General features: G+C 39.0%; 2 protein-coding genes across 2 annotated transcripts in view; one reads left to right on the forward strand and one right to left on the reverse strand.

Annotated features, from left to right (window-relative positions):
• The window catches only part of PIK3C2G (phosphatidylinositol-4-phosphate 3-kinase catalytic subunit type 2 gamma), a 262,575-nt gene extending 248,881 nt beyond the window's left edge, over positions 1 to 13,694 (forward strand). The window contains exons 33-34 of the mRNA XM_026035575.1: positions 8,016 to 8,141; positions 12,953 to 13,694. Coding sequence (XP_025891360.1) covers positions 8,016 to 8,141; positions 12,953 to 13,105 — 279 coding nt within the window. The 3' untranslated portion in view covers positions 13,106 to 13,694. The remainder of the gene's footprint in view (positions 1 to 8,015; positions 8,142 to 12,952) is intronic.
• Positions 13,695 to 15,978: 2,284 nt separating this feature from the next.
• PLCZ1 (phospholipase C zeta 1) overlaps positions 15,979 to 24,205 on the reverse strand; it is a 49,187-nt gene continuing 40,960 nt past the window's right edge. Inside the window, exons 10-13 of the mRNA XM_026035567.1 lie at positions 22,973 to 23,145; positions 19,887 to 20,019; positions 18,610 to 18,759; positions 15,979 to 16,063 (exon numbers count right to left, since the gene is read on the reverse strand). Coding sequence (XP_025891352.1) covers positions 15,981 to 16,063; positions 18,610 to 18,759; positions 19,887 to 20,019; positions 22,973 to 23,145 — 539 coding nt within the window. The 3' untranslated portion in view covers positions 15,979 to 15,980. The remainder of the gene's footprint in view (positions 16,064 to 18,609; positions 18,760 to 19,886; positions 20,020 to 22,972; positions 23,146 to 24,205) is intronic.

The following is a 24,205-nucleotide window of genomic DNA, read 5'->3' on the forward strand; positions in this document are numbered from 1 at the left end:
GCACCTCCCCCGTTCTCCAGGACCTTCCAAAGATGATGGCGAGTGGCTCGGCTAGGACATCTGCCAGTTCCCACAACACTCTGGGGTGCATCCCATCAGGGCTCATGGATTTGTTGGTGTCGAGTTTCCTTAGATGCTCTCTGACCCACTCTTCCTCTACCCAGGGCAAGCCTTCCTCTCTCTGGCTCTCTTCAAATGTCCCTAGGGCCTTGGATTCCAGAGGGCTGCCCCTGACAAACACAGAAGCAAAGGCAGCATTCAGCAGCTCTGCTTTGTCCGTGTTTTTTGTAACCAGGGTACCCACCCCATTCACTAGTGGACCCACGTTCTCCCTGACCTTCCTTTTGTTGTTAATATATTTGAAGAAGTTTTTCTTGTTACTCTTAACATCCCGTGCCAGATTTAATTCCAATTGTGCCTTAGCTTTCCTTGTWGCATCCCTGCATTCCCTGACAACATTCCTGTATTTATCCCAAGGGGCCTGTCCTTTCTTCCACATTCTATATACTGTTTTTTTCTGCTGGAGTTTTGCCAGGAGCTCTCTGCTCATCCACGCAGGTCTCCTGCCCCCTCTGCCTGACTTCTTACGCACAGGGGATGCACTGCTGCTGGGCATGGAGGAAATGCCGCTTGAGAACTAACCAGCTCTCCTGGGCCCCTCTTACTTCTAGAGCCCTAGCCCATGGGATCTTTCCCAGCAGGTCTCTGAAGAGTCTAAAGTTGGCCCTCCTGAAGTCCAGCGTGGCAAGGCTACTTACTGCCCTGCCTCCTCTTAATTGGATCCTGGCCTCCTTCTCATTGGATCCTGTTCTCCTCGTTGGATCCTGATCATCTAGATATTTTGTGATTTGTGACAGCACTAGGCACTACGGGTGCTGGCCCATCTCTCTGTTGCATTAGAGGGGCAACATACGGTCTTTCAAAACTGAAAATCTAGACTGCACCAGTCCATTCCCTGACTACTCTACTACAAAAGAAGCTGAAGCAGCAAATATGCACCTTTGGGCCAAAATACCTTATTTCATTTGGGGGAGAGAAGGCTGGAATAAAGCACAGTAACAGAAGCGCTGTTTCCCTTGAATAAACAGCATCTACATTGAGCACAGTTTGCCCACTGGGTGCCCTCACAAAATGCACGTGAAAGGGACAGATTGATGAGGATGTGGAAGGTGCTGAACTGCCCAGGGTGCACAAGCTTTATTCAGAGAGTCCAAGGTGTAGAGCACCTTACATTTTTATCACAGTATATGACATCCGCCATCTGGAGTCTTGCTCCTCTGCCATCCGCAACATTTACCAGTTTTCTGAGAGTAGAAAATGCCTCCCAGAACTTGCCTCAAACAACACATACCTTGCTCTGAAACAACATCTCTTTTTATTTCTCTGCATGGAGTGAGGATCAGCTTCATTTCTCTTTGTTGCTGTTACTCTGCCAGTGACCTTGGCCACAGCGCATCTTCTGTGTTTATCTACATACCTGCATGAGACAAAAATAGCAGCGAAATTGCTAGCAGGGATGAGAGAAAGAATTACAGGATCCAAAAATATGATAAGAAAAAAATCTTCTCTTGGAGAGCAGAAACTAAATATTTTCAAATTTTAGGTGAAAAAGAAGAGTTATCTATGAGAAAAAAAAAACTCATATGAGCAAGCACTTTTGGCCAAATGTTTTTTGTTTTGTCTTGTCAGTAGTATGCAGTGCACAGTGCACCATCACAATATAGTGGATTATCTTCCCTGTAATTATTATTTAATTACTGCAAAGATGATTTGTTTTTGCATTTTCTTTCAAGTAATTTGAAAATATTTTGCGGCAGGAAAATAAAGAGCTTAGCGGCAGAGTCGAATAGAGGAGAGGCTCGGTCCTTTGGCATGTGCATATCCCAGATGAAAAATAAGGAAGGCTCTTTGGGCCCATGTTACAATTTATGAATTAAGAGAGCAACCTCTCATTCACCCAGCAATGTCAAAGCTAATGTATCTTATTAGCCTATTCCTTGAAGGGACCTCCTGCTTAGCAATGTTATTGTTTCAGTGCTGATTATTTTCTCAAATCTCCAAACTTCAAATTAGCCTACAGCATGTTATCTTTGCTAAGACAGGGGCTATATCTGTTAATTAAACTGCTGCTTACAAAGACAGGCTTTAGCTGTTTCCTGCTGTAGTTTGTATGGACTACACTATGCCACTCGGAGAAATTGAATTACACATGCACCCAAACTAGTGGCTCTTTCACCTTTCTTAAGAGCTTTAATTCAGTCAGGAGGAGCTACTATTTTGTACAGGTTACTGGGATGCAAGACTGATACCTTTGGTGGATCTTTTTTTTCTAATCCTCCCTCATTGCATAATACTTACATTTGTGTCAGGTCTGCCTTTGGTATACAAATATTTTGCTTTCAAGTTGTGATTTTTTTCTAACCATTTAATATAATAATAAGTTTCCTAAATCAGTAAGGACATCTTAACAATAAAAAATATGGAATATATTGTAGTCCTTTTTTCACTGTGTAAAACATAAATTCTTAGGGAAGTGTGTGTAAGAGAAAAAAAAAAAAAAGATGAGGGTGAAAGATGGAAAAAATAAGCATTAGAACTGCTGGACAATCTCAATCTCAGAGGTTGTGGCTTTTTCCCCTTTTGGAGGAGTAGCTGAAATGGGAACCTGTCTAAAGTCTGAAGAATTTTTCCTTAAAGAAGGGGAAGAGAGTAACTGAGATTTGAAAATGTCCAAGAAATTAATTTTGAATGAAGAAAGCAAGTCATTTATAGAGGAGGAAGGGTGGCATTAGTTAATGCAAGTCACCTTTATCATTTTTTTGCTCTGTCAAGATGGCTGAAAATGAAAAATGGGTAGAAAGAGAACAGCAGCTGGAACTATCCAGTGTTCAGGCAAAATGGTGGGAAAATATCTGCATATCTAAGACCAAGACTAACTGCTGAAATGATGTAAATCTGAACAATGAGTCATCTAAAAAGAAAATTTAATGGCACTTGGAAAGAAATTAGTTTTAATAAATGTTTCCATAAATTATCCCTGAAGTGTCCATTTACCATCACAAAACTTCCTTAAAACTCATCTGAGCTCATGCTCATGCTAAACTGCATAGTTTATAATATGGCAAATTTTGAAGAAGCATTTAGGCCTTTTTTAATGTTAACAGTGAATTTATCCTTAAGGAGAATTTTGGATAGTTAGTAAAGATCAAGGGAGTAAAGTCATTAGGATAATGTAGTTCTCATAGAAGAATTAATTGAATTTCATCCATTATTTGCCCACCATAGTTGATATATTTAAAATTGAATTACACCAGTCATTACCTCTCTGCATCTTTTTCTGTAAGTAAATATCAATACTTCTTTTGTTTAGGAGAATAAAATCGGAATGAATAATGGAACGTAGTCATTAGATATATCTCTGGATTAGTTTTTCAGTATTGAATTACAGGTGTGGAGGGAAGTAAATCCAAAGTATTATTTGCTTTCTCTTTCTCTCTTTTTCCCTCTCTAATATATTCAGCACTCACATTGCTTTAGGGGTAAATAACATTTCAGAAAGAAACTGTCTTTTGAAAAACATACATACAGACAATTGTAACTCAGTTCCTTCAAAACATCAGCCATTGTCAGAGTCAGGTAGGCAGGTAATTCTCTGAGAAAATCATATGGTAGTCACTTGTTTGGATTTGAAAAAAGCACTCAGTGTCAGCTTCCAAAATTCAACTAATTTCTTTTTTCTTTTTATCTCCAGATCAAACTCACTGAGGGTTTTGCCCATAGCATAGCAAGGAACCAATGGTATTTCTGTTGGCAACTTGGTATTATATTTTTCAGGCCCATGCATTTTTACAGCTTGAATTCATTTACAAGTGTATATAACAGAAGAACGAAGGCTTTTGGTTAAACTGTACTCTAGAACATGCATTTAAACTGGGAGTAACTTCCTTTAAACATTTTCAAAAGTAATCTGTTTTCTTTACAGGAGACTTAGTCTACTCCTTTGGGCTTAGTGAAGTGATTGCAGATTTAAATATAAACAAAATTCAATGCTTGCTTAACCACAAACACATTCAAGCTGTAAGAGTTTTGTAGAGCAGTTAATGTGAAAAATGGCATTCCCAAAGGACCTTCTGGTTTTCATGTTGGCCTAGACTATGGAAAGATATCAGTGATTTTCGATCCATTAATAACAGAAGATTTTCATGCTGGATTTCAGAACTGACTGTTAAGGCTCCTGAAAATCTTATTCTATGTAAGTCTAGAAATGTTAAAATAATGAACCCATCAGAAAAATATATTTTTTGCAGCAAATGAAACTGGCAGTTAGGTCTCTGATATTCTTCATATTTATTTAGTATATAATGTAAATCTGCCAGTGCTTACTGAGTTAAGGATGAAAGAATATCCAGTGGTTTTGCTTAGTAAATGTGACATGGTGGAATATGACAGAAGAGATCATATTTAGGAATAAAAAAAAAGATGTTTTCTCCATTCTTCTTCATTTAAACAGCTGTTCAAAACACATATTAAAATCTTGACAAAAGACTAGTTTGCCCCCAGAACTGTTTTTTTTCTTCTGTGCTAGTACAGAGGATGTGACCAAGTACAACTCCTTCCATGGCAATTGCAACTCTTGTCATAAGCAGATGTGACTTATGTCTGAAAGACTTTCAAAAGGGCCTCTACAGAAGATTAGCTGGACTAGTCTCACCAAGTATGGAAGCTTAGAGATAGTCATATTATTATCCAATGCTCCCCTGTCGTCCAGTGACTTGTGCCTTGGCCTACCAAACTCTACTCCTGTAAAGCCCCAGCTGATTTATATATGCTCATCCTCTACAGTTTTGAATGATGGATTTGTGATGAGTGAGGACCTTTTTAAGAGCTAGTTGGTTTTGATAGATGTTTTGGGTCACCTCACAAGTTGCAGAGGGCAGTTAAGGAAACAAAGATGTTTGTTTCCTCAGCAGAGTCCTTATGCAAGTACTGGGCTGAAGCTCTTTAATCCCTTGATGGCATAGCAGAGCCATTGCAGTCACTGGTAGAAACTGGAGTTCATCTGCCCAGTTTGTGTCTGTCGTCAAGGGAAGCTAAAGCAGAAATATATTACCTGTAAAGCAGAAAAAAAAATCCCCTGACCGCCAGAACTAAGATCTCTAGTTAGAATTCAGGTGGCTGCCCTTTAAACTGACTAACAGTTGTTCTGCTGATTGCGACTATTCATGAAAAGTGGCTTTGTTTTTAGTTCTGAAAGATCCCAGAGCAACTGCTCTGCCTTGAGTTTTCTTCTGTGAATTGCTAAAATATTCTCTTTTCTGCTACTCTTTTGTGACCCTTTCCTCCCACTTGCCTCTTTCAATGTGTAGGCAGCTGCATTCAAAGGGACAGCAAGAACTGAGGTTTCTCTCCACGTTTCGTATGCCCACATGCCCACAGCAATATGCCTTCCTTAAAATCAGGGAGGAGCTGGCTGGTGCAGGAAGCTTAGTTGTCCGAAGGCTGGGTAACCTGCTAGAATTGTGACCAGGATGCAAGGAGCAACTGAAAGGTGCAGCAAGGATTTTATCTGGCTTTTGGGTTTTGGGTTTTTTTTTTTTTCTTCCAATTCATAGCACTCTCCTTTGGATGCCCAGGCCCTGTTAAGCAATCACACGGCAATCAGAGCTTGGCTTCCTCCCACCGCAGGTGACAGAGGCTGCCTGTTTCAGATGCAAACTACCCGATCTGTGTCTTTGTCATCTTGAAGCGTGCAGGGTGCTCAGTGCAGCTGCCCGTGCCCTCTCCTAACCTTGCAGCTTCAAGCAGAGCAGCGTTTCACATCCGCCTCCGGATGCTCCTTCCCCTGGGAGCAATGGATGCTGTGGGCCTCGGCTCGTGCTGCGCAGCCAACCAGCCCGTGTGGCTGTGGTCTCCGTCACCATCACAGCTTGGTAGCCCCCATGCAGGCCCTGATCCCTGTTCAGCCGCTGCTGACCTGAGCTTGCAACAGGAGCTCCAACAGCATTGCTGCACAGGCAGGATGCTGCTGGGATGATTTATACAGTCTTAAATTGTACAGGACTCTCCCCGTGTTGCATTTCTGTGCTTGAGATGGTGGAGATTCTTGTGCTGAGCTTCTGTTGAACACGAACAAAGGGCCTTCGTCATGACCCACCTCCTCACTGCCCTTCTCTCCTAAAGAATGCTCCCCTTTTTCTCTGAAAGAACCAAAATCTGTTGACCTTCATGGTACAGCAACACTCTTCATTGGGAGGAAAAGAGTTTGATTGCAGCGAGGATCCTGGGAGCTTGAACTAATACTTTAAGCTATATCTCCTTTTTCTTCCTGATTTTCAAGAGATTGTTCAGCTTATTGGTATTTGTATTCCTTGATCAGTGTTTTAATATCATTGTAGATCAATAGAGATGGGCATTTAAATAGACAGTATAAATCATAAATACTGTATTAACAGTATAATACTCTAACCTAGGGAAATACCTAATAGTTTTGTTGACACTGAATGGTATTCTTGTTTTGGTAGATGAATCCTACTTATTTAAATCCTGTGTGCATTTTAAATAAAATATACTTTGGGCGAGCTTAGCAATGGCAAAATTAATTGTTCACTCAGAGTCAAAATATACGATGATTTAAGCAGTATGTCCTTTGATGATGTATAGGATAAGCCATAGCAATATTGAGCCATGCAGCTGACTACTTCATCTGCCTTGAAGGATCATTTCAGATATCAGAGAGCAGAGATTTGATATGCAATAACTGGTTGCTCACACACACAACTGCTGTTTTTCTTCCCAGTAGCAAAGTTATTCATTGCTAGGACACCAGTTGTTTCCCCTTTTTCAAAGATATGTTGTTGATACTGCCTATAGAAAGCCTCTATTTCCACTCATGTACTGTGAATAATCAAAACCTGAGAAATGACTTTGTTCAGGTGAAAATACAGTGGCAAGCATAAAAGCAATGCCTGTATAATGAGCTAGGTTCATCTACTCAGACCATTTTAAAATCTCTTTTTTTTTTTTTCTTTTTTTACTGCATTTTCATTTGCATTCTGTCACTGGCTTGCTGTCAGATAAACTTGCTGCCTAAAATGCTGATAATACTATTGAAATTGCTGACATTTTGAAAAACACGCATGCTTTTATGTGCCATGTTTTGCTTTCTGATTGCACGCTGTGTTACCAGCACAGAGGCTTCTGCTTCACTATAAGGTAAGCAATAACTGACACATGCTCAGAGGATATCTGTTATTCACGGTTATATGTCTTGTATCTTCTTTTGAAGCCTCCCGTGCTACCAGTGGGTTTTCTGAGTAGCTGTAAGGTTGCTTTAGCAGTGGGCTTGCAGATATTCAGAAGTTATCCCAAGAAGTGCACACAAGCAGCGTTAGTTTATGATTGAGCCATGTTCATAGACTGGCTGTGATGAGGAATGACTAGCGTCAACTGGAATATCAGGGATATCAGAAGTAATCTTAACTGGAGTGGTAAAGAGAGCTGCGCAATGGGACACGCTGTTATTATAAGACTCCTGTTCTGTTCATACTGCTGCAGGAAATGCTCCTGGCTCTCCAGGAGAAAAATCCTTCACGAAATACCCTTGGAAACAACCAGATCTCCCTGGCATCAGCATTTCCACTTAGGGGTTAAATCAGTAGGAGCTGCCTGGCCAGAGTCCAGTTTCTCAGCACTGCTCTGGAAAATGGAAGGGCTAGGCTTTGTATCAGTTTATATCGAGTTAAAGCAGATTGATGCTTAAGGGATTTCCACTGCAACATAAAGTATTAAAGATAGGCACTTTTATTATTCCGTTTATTTTTTTCTGATTCAATATGAAGCTGAAGTCTAAGAATTCCTGTTATTTACTACATTACCACTCCAATTTAGCCAAGAGAGTACTGAGAATGTAATATATTTCTGTGTCTACTTAAAGTCGAGATTTCATTTGGTACCTCTTTATTTGTTTTGTTTGCTAGAACATAGATATTCATATTTATAACCCTTTTATTTTCCAGCGCCTCCCAGATGGCTCTGCCCCAAGTGCACATGCTGAATTTTATCTTTTACCAGATCCTGATGAGGTCACTCGCAGGAAAACAAGAGCAGTTTCAAAAAGCACTGACCCTACTTACAATGAAATTGTGAGTACTGTCCACTTTCCTCCATCATTTCTTATTTGATTTTCCTTGTCCACTTTTGAAATAAAACAATACAACATTTAGAGCTGTTAGAATGGGCACTATCAAACAGAACACGCTAAGATGGAGTGTAAATATGTACAGTTTTCTGTTTTGCCTCTTTCTTTGAAGTGAGTCTCTATGTTTCTCTTTAGCAAGGGGGTTAGATTATTCACACTCTTCAGTCTTACACCGTAATTATAGTTACATGTTAGACAGCTGAACCCAAACATCAAAATGTAGATTGTTTTTAATTCAGATTTGTATAATAACATAAAAAGTACTAAGTGAAAGGATCCTCTTATTCACATGCACATACAAAAATAGAAAACTAAATTGTCTTTCAGTGCCCTGAATAATAACATGTAATAAATAACCCAGCTCTTTTTGTGTCAAAATGTTAGCAGTTCACAGCCTGTATAATTATTTCACTCACCATTGAAGTGCTGTCATCTGTGGGGTAAAAATAAACATTTTTATGGAGAGACATTTACTACGAAATGGGGAGCAGCATAAACTGTATTCTTTGGTACTGAGAGACAAGATCCAAGCAGTAGGTGGGATTGGAGATGAGAATTACTACATATAGAAAGTCTCCCAAGGATCTCAAAGCAATTTCCAAAAGCACTTTGAGCAAGCTTCAAAGGAGCAAGCATGGAAAATATTAGCACTCCACCCTGTTTTGTAGATAAGGCATGCTGAAGGGTAACTTAGTGAGCTGACTCTAAGAGCTCTTATCTCCAAATGTCCCAATCCTGGGGTTTTAATAACACTGCTTCTTTTCCCACATCTAGTTGATTACAAAAGTTGCTGGCTTCCAGTGCAGCTGTAAGTAGGCTGCTCAACTAGTGCTGTTACTAACAGCGGAGACAGCTTTTACTCCCTGTGATACTGCAATGGAATAAAAGCAAAACGGACTTATTTTTTTCTTATGTTCTTTTTCTTTCCTTTTTTTTTTTTTTTGATAATAAATAAGACTTGAGAATAAGGCTAATTCAACTGCCCCCCAAAAAATCTTTATTATAACATCTGAAGGATATTCAAACACAGGCAATATCGTATGTTTATCTAATAGCATTAATTGTAACATCCAAAATAAACCATGGATAAGGACCATATCACAACTTCAGAAGGCAATTGTCTCTGTGATCATTTTTATACTATTCTAAGTATAGTATAGAACTCCAAAATCCTGAGTCAGGCAGTACTCAGTGGCTGGGATTTCAATTGTGGTGAAGGAAATAGGAACATCCTTCTGCTGTTAAGAGAAATTCCACAAAACCTTCTGCATCTTTTACTCAAAATTCACAGCCTAATTTACAGATGCTCAGTCTTTTTTTACCAGCAACGCTAATCACAGCAGGGACATATGGTTCCATTGAACTTGGACATTGCAGACCTGATGCTTGTGCTATTAGCAGCTCTGTTCTTCCATATGTGAGACCATTCTATAGGCATTTTATGACCAAGATTGGTAGACTGAAGCAGAAGAAGCCCCAGGGAAGAGAAAACATCTAAAAATACAAGTCAGCTGTCTTTTAAGTTACTTACTGTCCAAAATACTATGTACAGAAATGTACTAGCCTTTCCTTATGAGTTTATAAGTTTTTATTAAAGCCAAATGGCTTGAAGGAAGCTGTATATTAATTTCCCTCTGTGTTCAAGACTGAGAAAATTCTGAAATGTGCCTCTCTCGGGTGTTTTTGGCTTTAGTTTTGTGCTTTTATTGCTTATAACTGCCTACAGCAAATTATCAACCTTGCAAAAGCGCATTTTATTTTTGTTTTTTAACTGGTGTGTGTGAGAGTAAAGATGAGAGGGTCCAGGAGGGCTGACAATAAAATGAACTAGACTGAATGTTTTAGAGTCACTTTTAACAAGCACTGCTTTTCTTTTTTCTCATTTCTGTGTTTGAATTTTGCTGTTTATTGCATTCTCTTTGATATAACATTGCATTAAAAAGTGACAATTGAGAAGAAGACGAGGAAAATAACAACATAGTTGCACATAGAAGATTGAAAGGGATAAGAACTGCTCAGGAAATCCCAGGGTAGGTTAGTAAACTATGAAAAATTAAAGATCAGAAGGCAATTCTGAGTGATTTAAGTTTAAACTCTCACCTTTAGAAATGTAAGCAAGCAGCAGCAACTTGGTCGCAGCGCATGGCCTCGGCCCTGTGACATGGTGCAAGGTCTTCTCCTTGGTCAGTCCCTGAGCACCTGCAAGAATGGAGCAACCCGCAGCAGGAGCAAGTCTCCAAGACAAAGCTGAGTGAGCATTGCCCCAGAGGAGCCATGGGGAGAGGAAATTGGATCCATCCTACCCTTGCCGTGGGGGACGAATGTCAGTGAATGCCTCAGGGTCATACGGGCCTGTTATGGCCTTGGCAGCTGCCTTGGAGGAGGGGGGCAGCAGGCATCCGCTGCCGGAGCCCCAGGAAGCCCAAGGTGGGAGCCCGAGTGGTCCCTCCGGCCCCAAGCACCCGGGCTGATCTGGACAGTTGGCTCCTAGCAAATCTAGGAGCTGTGTCAGGGCTACATAAGGTGAAGCAGCTGTCCCTCATTCGTTGTTAAAATGTCATTAGACTCCTGTAGGTCAATGATGCCGTTTCTTTTTGGTGCCAGAATCACCTGAGCTCCAGGCCTAGCTCCTCCTCTGATTTCCTATCTGGCCCTGTGCACTTCAGCTTCTTTTAATCTAGCTGTATAAATGGGAGGCAAATATTACTCCTAAACAAGGATTTCAAGATTTAACTGGCCTGGTACAGAAATGTTGGTAGGCAGTATTTTTTTCATTCATGTAGTAATGCAGCTATCTGAACTCCATTTTTCTTCTGTGTCCACATCCTGATGATATATACCGTGTTTTACCTGGATTTGCAATTCCATTTTAGAAACAGCATATTAGGATCAGATGAAAGCAGCCTCCTCTGGACTGCAAAGTGTGAGATTGATCATAGTGTGAAGCCTCTTGGTGTCCAATGACTGGAGGCCCAGCTCACTGCTACTGTGATCCACCAGACTGGAGATTTTGTAGCACCTGCAGGGTGGGGAGCACACCATGGGGCTTCCGTGGGGACATGGTGCTCCAGCAATCCTGGCCCTGGCCCCTTTGCCCATTCGTGTTGTGTGGAAGAACCAAAAATTCTGTCTCTCCCAGGTCCATCCATGAACTTCAGAGCCATCCCGAGCAAGGAGCATTGCTGGGGCTGAGCCTTATAAAACTTAAGTACTTTTCCAATGCAGCTACATTAGGAAAAACATTTCCACCCATACAGACTTCAGATGAAATGTATTTCTCCTAACACAGCTTTCCTTTGAGACCTGAACTGCTAGTAGTGTTCTTCCACATTTGATCAACCACTATGCTCAGAAGCTTCTGAGTAATGCAGAGATTGAAAGATAGGTATCAATGCTGAATGCAGCCCCTTCTGCCTAAGCTATCCCTCCAGATTTATTTTTTTTTTAATTTGGAAAATAAAGCATTCACACTTCCTAATTAATCCCAGTGTGCTTTCATAGTATCAAGGTAATTTCAATGATATTTTTTAAACCATAGGCCTTTGTTTTCTGAAGAGATGCTAAGCAAGGTGTCTCATTTAATTTGAGCAGAATTAACAGCAATTTGTGAGTAACAGAAACATCTTAACTTAGTCTGTTCCACCGTCTCAAGTTAGGCTCAGTCTTGGAGATTTTCCACACTTACAACTTGTGCTGAGTGGGCTGAAATACATATCGTGTTTGCTATTTGATGTTTCCATTAAAGTTTGGAAGTATTTTTACAGTGGATACATTTGGATGCAGTTAGCAAGATGAGTCCAGAATCATATGTTTGGGTATTTGCATGGAAATGGTAGCATTTATGCACACAATTTTTAAATTAAAAAAAAAATCTCTCACTTTTTGTGGAGGTTGTGTTTGATCTAGACCAATTATGAAGTCTCATGAGAGCCTTGGTGAAAAGAAAACTCATTTTTCCTTTGGCTTTTTTAATTCTAATGTGTAGTGCAAGATTTAATCAGAGGTAAGTAGGGTACTGAGGGACAATATTTTGAGTTATGCTGCACTGGTGTGATGCCTTTATGAGATGTATCAATCCCTTGAGGCACTACCAAGCAGCATGTTACAAATACAAAATGAATATCTAAAAAAAACCCAAAAAACTGTGTGTGCTTGGCGTTAAAACAATGTTCTTGTGTGTTTAATCTTCATAGAAGAGCAATACATGTAAGTATCTGCTATGGAAAGGTATTTCAACATTATAATAATCTATACATCTCTAGGGTTACCTGGTGGTTTCATACTTCTGTCATGATGAGTATTCTCTGTCTGAAAGTCTCCCTCCTAAAACCAACAGCATTATCAAAATTCCCAGTGGACTTCATGGAGCATCTGGAATTTCTTCACATTTGAGTTTAAAATTCTACTCAAATGAGAGTCTGTTTTTGCAGGGAAAATTATGTATAGCCCTTTTTTTATTCACAAGCTTTGCAAGCATGGGTTTTAGATTTATTTACAAGCACTCACTAATCAGCGTAAATAGACAGAAGCTTTTCTCTTTAAACTACATGAAGTCAAATACATTTCTAAGGTAAATGCACTAATTTGGGTGAATTTGGCTCACAGGTAGTGGTTTACAGTTCTGGAGGGCAGTGTAAAGCAGTCATTGGAAAGTTGTAATGCCCGTCCTGAATGATCTATCAGAGTAAGTGTTTTGCCCATCAGACAGACTCACACATGCAAATGCTTTTTGTGTTTCTCTGCGTATAATTGCAGGTTGTGTATGACACAGTCACCGAGCTCAGAGGACGTGTACTGAAGCTAGTTGTGAAAAGCAAAGGAGCCTTTGTGGGAGCTGTTAACATTCAGCTGAGCAGCGTCCAGTTAAATGAAGAAAAGTGGTACCCGCTGGGAAACAGTATAATTTAAATATTGCCTAAGATAATTCAGTTATTTATCCACTAATGTTTCTTTATCCCATTTCCCATGGTACATTTTGTCTCAGTTGCCCTTGAGAATTTGCAGTCATCCACTGATCATGTCTTAATATTTCTAATCATAAGGCTATTTCCTTAAAATTTCTTCCATCATCTTGCAACATGTTCCTGTTAGTGTGGGTGAAAAAAAATCACATGCTGAGAATTTGCAGCAGCAGCATGCAGGAAATTTTTATGACAGTAATGAAGTTTTTTATTATTATTTTTATTATTAACCACTACTGTAAAAATTTTGGTATTCCATATAGATCAAGCTGTGGATTAGAGCCTAATCCTAAGCCTATATGAGTCAGTGCCAGTCACTGACTCTGTTTCAAAGCAATGCTGGAGATGATGTAATTTAGCAGAGTTCCCTGTGACTTGCTGCATATGGTGATTCTCCAGAGGCAGATCCATGCCATGATTCCACAGGTGCCAGTACATTTCAAACACTTCTAATGTATTTCTTATTAAATGTTGCACAATCCATCTTTTCTTAAAGGAACTTTAAAACTTGCAGTATATGTTGGTTTCCTTTTAAATGTTTATATAACTTTCAATCCAAGATATTTATTTAACAGTAAAATACTTCTTCATTTCATTTATTCTGACATCCACGAAGCAGATACAACTGGTCATTTCTGGGGTGAAAGTGGGGAGGGAGAGGCTAATACTGATGGATAAATAAAACATGTTGAATGTAAAGTTTCAGCATAGCATTTATTTGAGATCAGACTGAAGGGAATCTTTGTTCCCCAGTCTAACTTCATTGCATAGACACATGCTTAGAGAAACCAGACAAAATATACATGGAGAGTTACAAAAGTGTAGATAAACATACATATAAACAGGGAACGCAAGTGGTATCTTTGAGTTCACTGGGGCTAGTTACGGGCTCTGTTCTTCACAGCGTTTTTATACATGTGAATGAACTGTCCATTAATGCCAGCCTCTTACATAGACACAGTTGAGCATGTATATAAAGCTTTCTAGAATCAAGTACACGTTTTTAGTGCACAGGAGCCATGTTCACTTGAGATCTGATCTGCTGTTAAACTTGAAGTTACCATATGCCGAGCAGGTCTGACATTTGTCCTGGCAGGTGGAAGAGCAGTCAACGGAGGGATGATAATGCCCGAGGCAGAGATAACTGCTGCCTTCTTCCCAAGGACACTCACAAATCAGATGCTGGAAGGTAATGCTGTATGAAGTTCCTGAAGGGGCACTAGGAGTTTAAGTTAGGAATCCAAATAAACTGGAGTTTTCCTCACCGCAAAACCAGCTGCTTGGCTTTAGCTTGGCTTTAGCTTGGCTCCCTGAACAGATCCACCAGATATTGCTTGCAGAGAGTAAATACCACCTCAGTAAAAGGAGGTGGGGGAAGCTGTCTTGGACTAGTATTGCTAGGATTTTTCAGGGCTGAAAAAGGCTACAAAATATTTGCCCCAAGTAAAAGATACGGGGTAGCATTCAGCTATCATCAGTACAAAGATCAACCAGTCTAACATTTTAGATTATAGCCATTCCAGGGTGAACAGACTGACTTGCCACTTCAAGCACAGAAAACATATTGTGCCCAGCTTACAATGTTATCAGATTACCTGACCTTACAGTTCAATATTGATTTCAGATTACCCTTAGTCTTCTGTCTTGGTTTCTATATTAGAACTTTAATGCAATTTTCTAATAGTGTTATTTCCTGTGACATTTTCTAATCATTGTTTACAGCATGCCCTGATTTTCCATCTAGGAACAACATACTTTTTTTTCTTTTTAATGAAAGATATGTGACTAAAAATAGCATGAAATAGGATTATCAGAACTGTCTGCAAACACCAGCAGTGGTGCTTGGTATTGCAGAAACCAATAAATGAAAAGTCTCTTGAAAAAAATCCATATGTGAGTAGCATGTCTGCAGTTAGCTGTGTAGACAAGCTCCTGTGGAAGCTCAGCAACAGTTTTGTAAGGAAGGGGGGCAATTTCTGTCTAATGTACAAGATAGTTATGTCAGGCCTGAAGCTGCCCTGAGAAACCTTGAATCACACAATTGACCCCTCCATTTTCTACATTGGTTCCTCTAGTCCACCTCAAAGCTGCCCATTATGTTCCCTATTTACTGAGCTCACAGGAAGGTGTATCCCAAGCTCCCTGCTGCTATGATGAACAGAGCCCTGTACAATTCAGTTCATGGCTTCTCTATCTTGAACAGTAGGAGGCTCAAGACTAGGCTGAACAAAAGTGCCAAGAGCATCTGAGATTTTGTCATGTTAAGAGCTGTTTCCCTCAGGACTGTTTTCTTGAAGGTAGCAAAATTAAAATGAAAATTAATGAGTTACCTCCTAATCAAAAGCTGCCATTATTATTAATTTAAAGGGTAAATTGTATGTGTCATTTTTTTTCCATTTCCTTGGAAACATTGATTGTAAAATTATTAAAGCTTTTGCTCAGTATAAATAAAAAGATTCCCTGTAACATGCTCATAATTTTTAAAATTTACATGACAAATATTAAACCATTATTCTCATTCGGTAATTAATTATCATTTTGCAATTAGTTTCAAATAAAATTATTAAGTGAATTCAACAAGAATCTCCTCAAAAGGTTCCATCTTTCAGAATGATTCCTAAATTACAGGAGGGCTGAAATCTGGAGACGTTGCTTACTTAGGGTCCCATTTACTCACGCGAGAAGTCCCAACAGCTTTAATAAGATCCCCGAGAACAAACAGGGCACCCTGGAAATCAGACCACGGGCTTGTTGCGAGCCTTGTGATGTCTGCTTTATTGAGCAGGGTGGTGCTTCGAAACTACTGCTACGAGGGAGCCTCCTTAATAGTACCAGATGTAAACAAACAGCGACGCGGGTTCCAGGCTGTCACCAGCTTTGGAATACAGAGGAATGTTACGGTAACCTGGAAAGAGAAGGTCACTCAATCAGCATGTTAACCACCAGTGCAAAGCTCCTGATGGAGCCCCATCTCCATTTGATGGAGTTATCTCCATCAGTACATACCTCACTTGCTGTGCAAATAAAGCACAATATATGATTCTCCAAGTAACACTTAAACTAAAATCAGAGAGCCCCAAGACTATATTGTTTTTCTCCTTTACATATACAGTAATTCAAATCTGGCATTTTTGGACGGAAAATCTCCCGTTAGAAACTTTCCATTCCTTTTAGATGTTCTTCAGACTTCTATCCCAGTGATATTTAAGGATTAGGGAGGCACACATTTTAATATTTTAATTTTAATATAGCACCTCACATTAAATAACTTGTGATTCAACACGGATACATCTTTTGGGAAAAGAACCATTCCCATTTTCATTGGAAGCAACAAAAAAGAAATCAGTGTTGCAGTGGTAACACACTATTCTCCTGAAGCATAAAAATCAGTGTAGTTTTAAGCTGTCTCCTAGCCCTGACCTCTTGAACTCGTTAAGGATCTTTTTCATGAAAGATTGTTTCCCAGTATCAGAGGCATGGCATGGTTCCAAAGCTATAAATGCATCTGGAGACCTGAAGTATTTGGAAAAGCCATATTTCTAAACATCTAATTAACTTACCCGAAAGCAAAACACGTCCCCTCCCCAACCTAAAACTATTATTGCTTTGTAAAATTGTAAAATGGCCACATTACATAATATTAAACAGTGTAAAAAAACAGTGAAAAAAAATGTAAAAAACAGCTGGGAGAGGGAGGAAAGTGATGATATAAACTTGAACCCTTTCAGCAGAGAGTGCAGGGGAGGGTGGCAACAGCAAAACTTGGTGCTGCTACCTGTCAAAACCAAAAACAAGCAAACCAGAGGGAGATGCAAGCACTGCTGCGCTCGGAAGGCTGAGCTCAAGCAGCCTGCCCTCAGGGGAAACCTCAGGGATATGGATCCGAGTCCTATCATGCAAAATGAAGTGTCAGAGCCTTGAAGAGGGTTTAAGTCACAACTCACTCCTTAGTATTTTGCCTTAGACAGTCCTCAGAAATACAGGCTGTTGGGAAGTCTGTTGTAAGAGAAACTATATTCGCTTCTCACTATTTTAGGAGCACAGGTACCTAAGATGAAATTGTGGTTCCACCCTGGGAATTCGGAGGTCTCAATGTTAAGTATCACCAGGAATTTTGAAAAATAGCTGTCAACTTGTTTCTTAACAGCATTTCATTTATGCCTCTGGGTGGCTTAATGACATTTACATTTTTCTCTGTGTGTTAAGGGAGGGAAGCAATTTCCTTAGTGCTGTTTATGTTTATTGCATCTACACTCATTTCTTAATGTTTTAGAATGACTTCACTCAAAATCTGTAGTGTATGATCTGCATTCTTTTACATTTCAAAAATGTGAATTCATCATTTGTGATGAATTTACATCACAAACTAAACTATACAGGCACACTAGAAATGCACTAAAAAAATCTACAAATAAATTTGCCCCAAGTGATGGTTCTGCAAGCATATTTAAGCTGTTAATATCTGCTGTTTAAAGTTGTCTCAGTATCGAGGAAAGGGTTATTTTCACAAAACATGCAAACAAAAATAAGATGGAGAGTGATCAATGTAAAGATTTACGTTGGAGAGGAAAGAGTGCTTTAAAAGCAAAGTCTTTGTTCCTGTGTAACTGTTCTGCTTCTAGAAAGAATCACAAACAGCTTTATGTTTTCAGAACCTGGAAGGAAAAAGCCATTAAAAAAACTGTTAAATCCAATAAAAAAAAAAAAAAAAAGGCACAGTGCCATTGCCAGCTCTGACTTTGTGTCTTGACATCTTCATTCACTAATAAAAGTTGGCCCTGCTTGTTTTGTCCAAAATAGCTTCACAAAGTCAATATAGTAAAACAAGCATTTTACATAAGCCTTTCTCCTTGGCCTACTGACTTCTGTGTCTACTCTTTATTGTGCAGACTATTAATCCGTGAGATTAATCCAGGAGCTGTAATGGTGCAATAAAAGAAATACTACCCATAGAAACACTGTAAATATTTTGCTTAGCTGTAGGCTGGTAGTATGGGGGGGTTGTGGGGTTCTTTTTTACTTCTGACTTGTGTTGTTATTTGGGCCCAACTGCCCAACTACTTGCCTGACTACCAAGTGCTCCAAACTTCTGCCTTTGTAGTGTTTTTTTCCTAATTTTGCCTAATTGCTCTTCTTGCTTCCAGTACAAACAAGCTAAATCCCTGTCTGATCTCTTTCTGATTGGCATGTGAGTGGGGGATTGGTGCAGTAGGAATAATTAATGGTCATTAATATTCTTTTGATTTCTATACTGTGGATTTGCATTCAGAGACTACAATGACTTAAAAATACAAAGAGTGCAATTTTTACCTATTGTTATACATAATGCAGAGCTTCTAGTGGGAAAGGAGCATAATGCAGCACTCCATCCACGCTAGAGCAAGGATAAAAGCCTCCATTGTTGCAGATTACTTTGTGCTATTATATGTGGTTCACTCGCAAGGATATTACCTTTGCTCAGACTCTGCACTGGCAAGGTGTATTGGCCAAGGAATTCATTTCCAGTTAGAGATATCTGATCTTCCACATTGAAGCGTATCAGGGCCAGCTCAGGCACTTGGACAGTAAATGTAAAAGTTTCATTCCATCTGGGGTTCAAAGCTGATGAAAAGAGAAAGTGCACAGTATCAAAATGACATTTCTTCTTTTCTTTTTTTTTCTTTTTTTTTTTTTTATTTAACATCAGCTATCACTAGCCTGAAAAAAAGAGATATGCTTTCTTTTTCCTTAAGTTTCTGTGCCCACTAATTGCAGTATAGCTCAAATATATGTATAGATTATGAAGTAAAAGCAGTTAAAGAGAGGCCCTCAGAGCAAAGGTCAGGTGGGTCGGGACACCCTTGCAGTATGCACGTCAGCCCTTTCTAAGGATTTCCGTGCATAAGCTAGACAGTAGTGTAAACCAAAAGCATAAGAAACTTGCTATCTTCTTTTCCAAGAGAGCAAAATGGGACAGTGACATCAGATTCAGAATCGTGTTTCAGAATCATTTCAGTTTCATGTTTTTGACAAAGTTTTTACAGTTTTTACAGTGTTAGAAATGAGACAGAAGCTAAATAAAATTCGTTAGAAATGACTTGACTAAAAACAAAAAACAAAATGAGGATTTGGAACACGAAGGGGCACTTTGTCCTAAAAGAAAATGTTCATACATTTTCAACTTAATTTCAAATTAAAGCAAGAATTAAAACCTCAGCCATCTACAAAAAGGAGAAAGGAAAAACAGAAGACAGAGGCCCAGAAGAAGGGAAATTGAACCTTTAAGCTGAGCCATCAAGCAGGTAAAGATAAAGGTAAAGGTAAGAAGATGCTCCAAGACAAATGTAAAGATCATGCACTTTGTCTCTCAGGCAACTAAGGGGCTGGTCTTACTGGAAATCCCATATAGGAGCTAAGTGGAAAAGTCACAGAAATTTCACCACAAAAACTCCTTTATCTGCTTATTGGTGAGTAACGATAATGCATCTCCTCTTCCTTCAGAAGAGAGCTACTTCAGAAGAGAGTTTGTGCTTCCTTAACCTGCTGCTCTACAAAAATGGCACATAGCATGAAGTGCTGCTACAAATTTTATGCCAGAAGTCCCAAGTCTAGAGAGAAATAATTGCAGCCTCCACAGTACATAGGCAGCTTTGGGGGAAGGAAAAAAATGGTTATTCACATGAAACCTTATCTTTTATTCAGTTCAGGATAATTTATTCTTTATTCTTCAGGAAAAGACTGATGCTCACCGTTGCTTTTGGCAACACTGGATTGTTTTTTTGTTTGATCTTCTGGCACACCATAAATTTCTATCTGCACTAAAGGGTCGGCTTTGTTACTCTTCGATAGATTGCTGCGTGGTAACTGATGACCACTGATGAGCTGGAAAATGAGAGTTGCAATGTAAAGATATAATTCTAAAAATGGGCTGCACATTGTAGCCAAAGAAACTACAGGAAGCATGTACCACCTATATAAAAATTGTTATAAAAATGCATACTAAATCTATTTTTATACACAATACACATATAAATATGCATAATAAATATACACTGCATATATACATTGCATGTAAATACACAGCAAAATTAAGAATAAGCTACTTCCTATTTAATTTGATTCTTAGCTAATTGGATGTCACTGTGTTTTAAATAATAATTTTAAATTGAAGCATTTTTGCATGATAATGAGCCAGAAAAATGACATTGGGTTAATATACAAAATAAAAATGTCTTAAGGAATCAGACTAATGATTTTCTTCTTCTGAGAAGAAGCTTGCAAATTTCCATTAAGGCTGCGCCTAGCGGACCAGCGTTAACACTCACAGTGACATCAACATTTTCTTACAACCTAGGCAGCCGGGTTGCCTTACCTGTGCGCCTTCTCTTTCAAAGCCAAACATGAAAACTCAGCATTTAGTAGGCACCCTGATGTTCTTCTCCTTAATTCAGCTAGTTACCTGGAAATTTTGCCTCAGGCGACCTGGTGTTCTGGCAGCAGGCCTAACAAGGGATCTGTGACAGTCATGGCTTTGTCTGTGTTCTAGCTATAGTTTGGTGCACCTAGGAAATAGGGGTGCACCTACTTAGGAAGTAAGTACACCCAGGATAAGCATCCTTTGCTAGGTAAATGCAGTAATCTCTGCTTCAGACTGCAGTAGTGGAATGTATCAAGACAAGCTAAGTAAGTCTTCGGGGCTTAGGCAGAAGATGTGGTTCTTCAGGTCCGAATCTCAGAACTAAATTTTAAAACTCATGATACAGATTCCAGTCAGCCATGTTGACCTTAAAAAGTCAAAGCCACAGATCACAGCTTGTGCTTAGGTGTTTCCTGTAACACCTTATGTCAAGGCAAGTTGTAGCCGGAGAGGTTCAAAGCCGGTGGCCCAGCAAACCCTAGAGCTGCCCGTCTTTCCTGGCAAATAGCTGTTACTCTCATGAGAAAAGCTTCACAAGCCACAAGCACTGACACACTGCCCACTTAGCACCAGGGGCTTCCTTTGACCTCTGAATGTGATCCTCCAAAGTCAGCCCTGTAGTTCAAGTGCTGCCTCCCTCTTGTACTTCTTTGCTTCCTCCCTGCCTATTCTCAGCTCCACGCTCCAGGTAGGAGCTGAGCGAGCTGCTTTCTGCCTGCTGTGACCTACCCCCAGAAAGGGAGCCAAACATTTGTAGAAGCCAAGGTGAAACAGAGAGAGAGAGAGAGGAGAAAATAACATGCTGAGCCCAGAAGTTTGGGTATAAATTACCTTGCACATTTGTGTTTCAGAAGCTATGCTCTCTTCTCACTGAGGGGAATTAAGGGCAGCACATCAGAAAAGAGGGCTATTGGAGTCTGAAAAATCAGCCCAAGAGTGATTTTCTATTCACCTATAATCCTCTCCATAATGAGCTACTCATTCAGATTCAGTATGAGAAACTTTTGACCCCCAGATGTTTTATGTGTTTGGCCTCTAACTGAAAACTAATTTCTCCCTTCAACAAGCCAGTAACTCTTCTTTAGCAGAAATGTTTTTTTCTTTAAATCCTGTTGCTGAATTTTGCCTTTCGCCACCATCTCCTGCTTTTGGCTGCCAATCCTACAGTCCATCCAGGCAGCAGCCACCACTGCCCTGGAGCTGCCCTGTCCTGTCTGTCCTTCCTGGCCGTGCTGCCAGACTCAAAAGCTGCTCTTCCCTCTTCCAGATTCTTCCACGCTCAAACATCTCCTTTCCTTAGTTAATCATTTGGTCTGTCTCTTGGGATTTTTTCCTTGGAAAATGCATTTTTTCCTTCCCAGAAAAAAAAAATCTGGGATCTTTCTTTGTTTTCAATCATTCCAACTTAATATAATTAAAGGCTAAAATAGCAAATGTGTAGTCATGGATGCTTGAAATGACCTGTTAATGTCTACTGAGTGACTGGTGTGCTCACTGTAAGGAAATTAAAATGTTCTGGATAAGGTGTACATGTTGCTTAAGCATTTTATAATTACTACTATTTCATTCCTATTATTTATTTCTGTATCAATTACACATTGATAATCAAGTATCCATTATACATTGATTTTGCGCTAGTTAAATACCACTTATGCAAGCAGTTTATTATGTGATCAGATATAGCATTTTTCATTGGGAAAAGGTGCTTTTCTAACTACTAAAAATTGTAAAATATCTACTTGATCTCAAAAACAGCATTTTTTTTAATCCATTATTTTTAGATGAAATCTATTTCTAATATCTATAAGAACTAAACAAGATTTGAAGATTTTGATATATTTTAAGATGATAAATAGTTTTTATGTATGTGTAGGAAGATAATTAAACTTTTAAGAAGCATCAAGCTTGCTGTCATATCTTTAAACATTTGCCTTTATCAATTAGTATTATCATAGCACAATATGTTGTGACTACTTGAATAGCATGAAAACGGCACATTTAAAATCTGAAAGTTTTCATATAGTTCAGTCCCTGCAACCACAGCTCACACGTGCCCGTGTCAGCTACACTTGTGACTTGTGACTCAATACAAGCTGTATTTTTATTTACATATACTGTGAAAATAATGGTTTTTAGAAACCCTTATAACTTCTGAACTAATACTTCTTAAAAAAAAAAAAAGGAAATATGAGTAAATTACAAGTGCGAAACCAGTGAAGCAGCAGTAGATACTCTGTGCAAGTGCTGTGCCTCTCATACAGTGCTATGAGAGGCTCAAAAATCAAAGTTAGCCTTTTCAGCAAACAAGAGTAACGCTGAAATGAGATACCAGTAATAGGTAAATTAATAGGTCTGAACTACCTACGGGCAGTTTGTATTCAAATTTCATGTAGAAAACCGTAATTTAGCCAAACTTACCCTTATTGAAAGAGCGACTGGAGTACTTTCTCCTGCTACTTTGTGTGGGTTAAATGTTGAATTGAGCTTTCTCAAGAATGCTGGCTTCAGAATATAGCCACAACCACCATTGTCTAGGAACTTTCCATTTTGCAATTCCATTGGTAGTCCAGGTGTCTGGAAATTTAAGGCCACTAAAAAAAAAAAAAAAGATAAGTACATATTTTCATATTTCATATTTCCTTATTATATTTCATAATTCATATTTCAATGATTTATAAAATTACTCCCTGACAGTAATCATATATGAAAAAGTATAGTTGATTAATCTTTCTTTCATATATAGAATAGCACATTTTCACCTAAATTTACCAATATCCAATAAATACTCAATATTCATGTGCAAAAGCAAGTGAGCTATTTAGAAATGAATATAAAACACATTTTAATAATTATCCTATAGATTTGCTACACTGCAATGTGTACAATCTTATCCTTTTTTCTTATATATTAGACTTGGCAGAATATGAAATGAGAAAACTTTTTTAGTCATGAGGACTAAATTCCTAAGCTAGTTTCTCTGCTGCAATAAAATCCTGGACCTGAATCCGCTTTGAAAATTCTGCTCTGGAAGGGAAACCCATAGGTTTCTAGCTAGTATTGGTGACAGTGCAGAATTCATCACAGAGATGTCGCCAAGAATATCAAGAAGCTTTAGCTTAGAATTACAATATTGAGTGCAAATATATAGGAGCTTATTGAATTAGAAGGTGTTCTTAAATTTATGTGCACAAACACTTCCTTCAGGTTTCATCCTCTGATACAGATGTTTATTGCTAGAATACAACACACTGTATCCTTTCCTTGGCAGCTCAAAACAGTTTTGGTTTGCTGCAGCAGCGATAATAAAATAGCACACCTCTCATCAACAGGATATTGTAATTCATGAGATAAAGCCAACACTGCCATAGACCAGTTTAATGAATTTTCCCCCTATTACAGTACATTGGAGCTTCCTGTCACATTCAAAATAGAATATGCACAAGTCAAAGCAGTAAAGTGATAACATAACTTGTATTAAATAGAAAATGACAAAAAGTCATTTACTTGATGGCTTGGCAGGAAGAAAAGGGAAGGCTTTAAGTAGTACAAGTGGCTCCTAATACTAGTTTAGGAAAGAACTAGAATTACATGTTCCTACAAGTTAATATAAACCTATTGAATGAACATGTGATAGAATTCAGAAGTCCTAAT

This window comes from Nothoprocta perdicaria, unplaced genomic scaffold, assembly GCF_003342845.1.
Source record: "Nothoprocta perdicaria isolate Ctin4 unplaced genomic scaffold, notPer1 scaffold_161, whole genome shotgun sequence".
In the NCBI taxonomy this organism is placed as follows: Eukaryota; Metazoa; Chordata; class Aves; order Tinamiformes; family Tinamidae; genus Nothoprocta; species Nothoprocta perdicaria.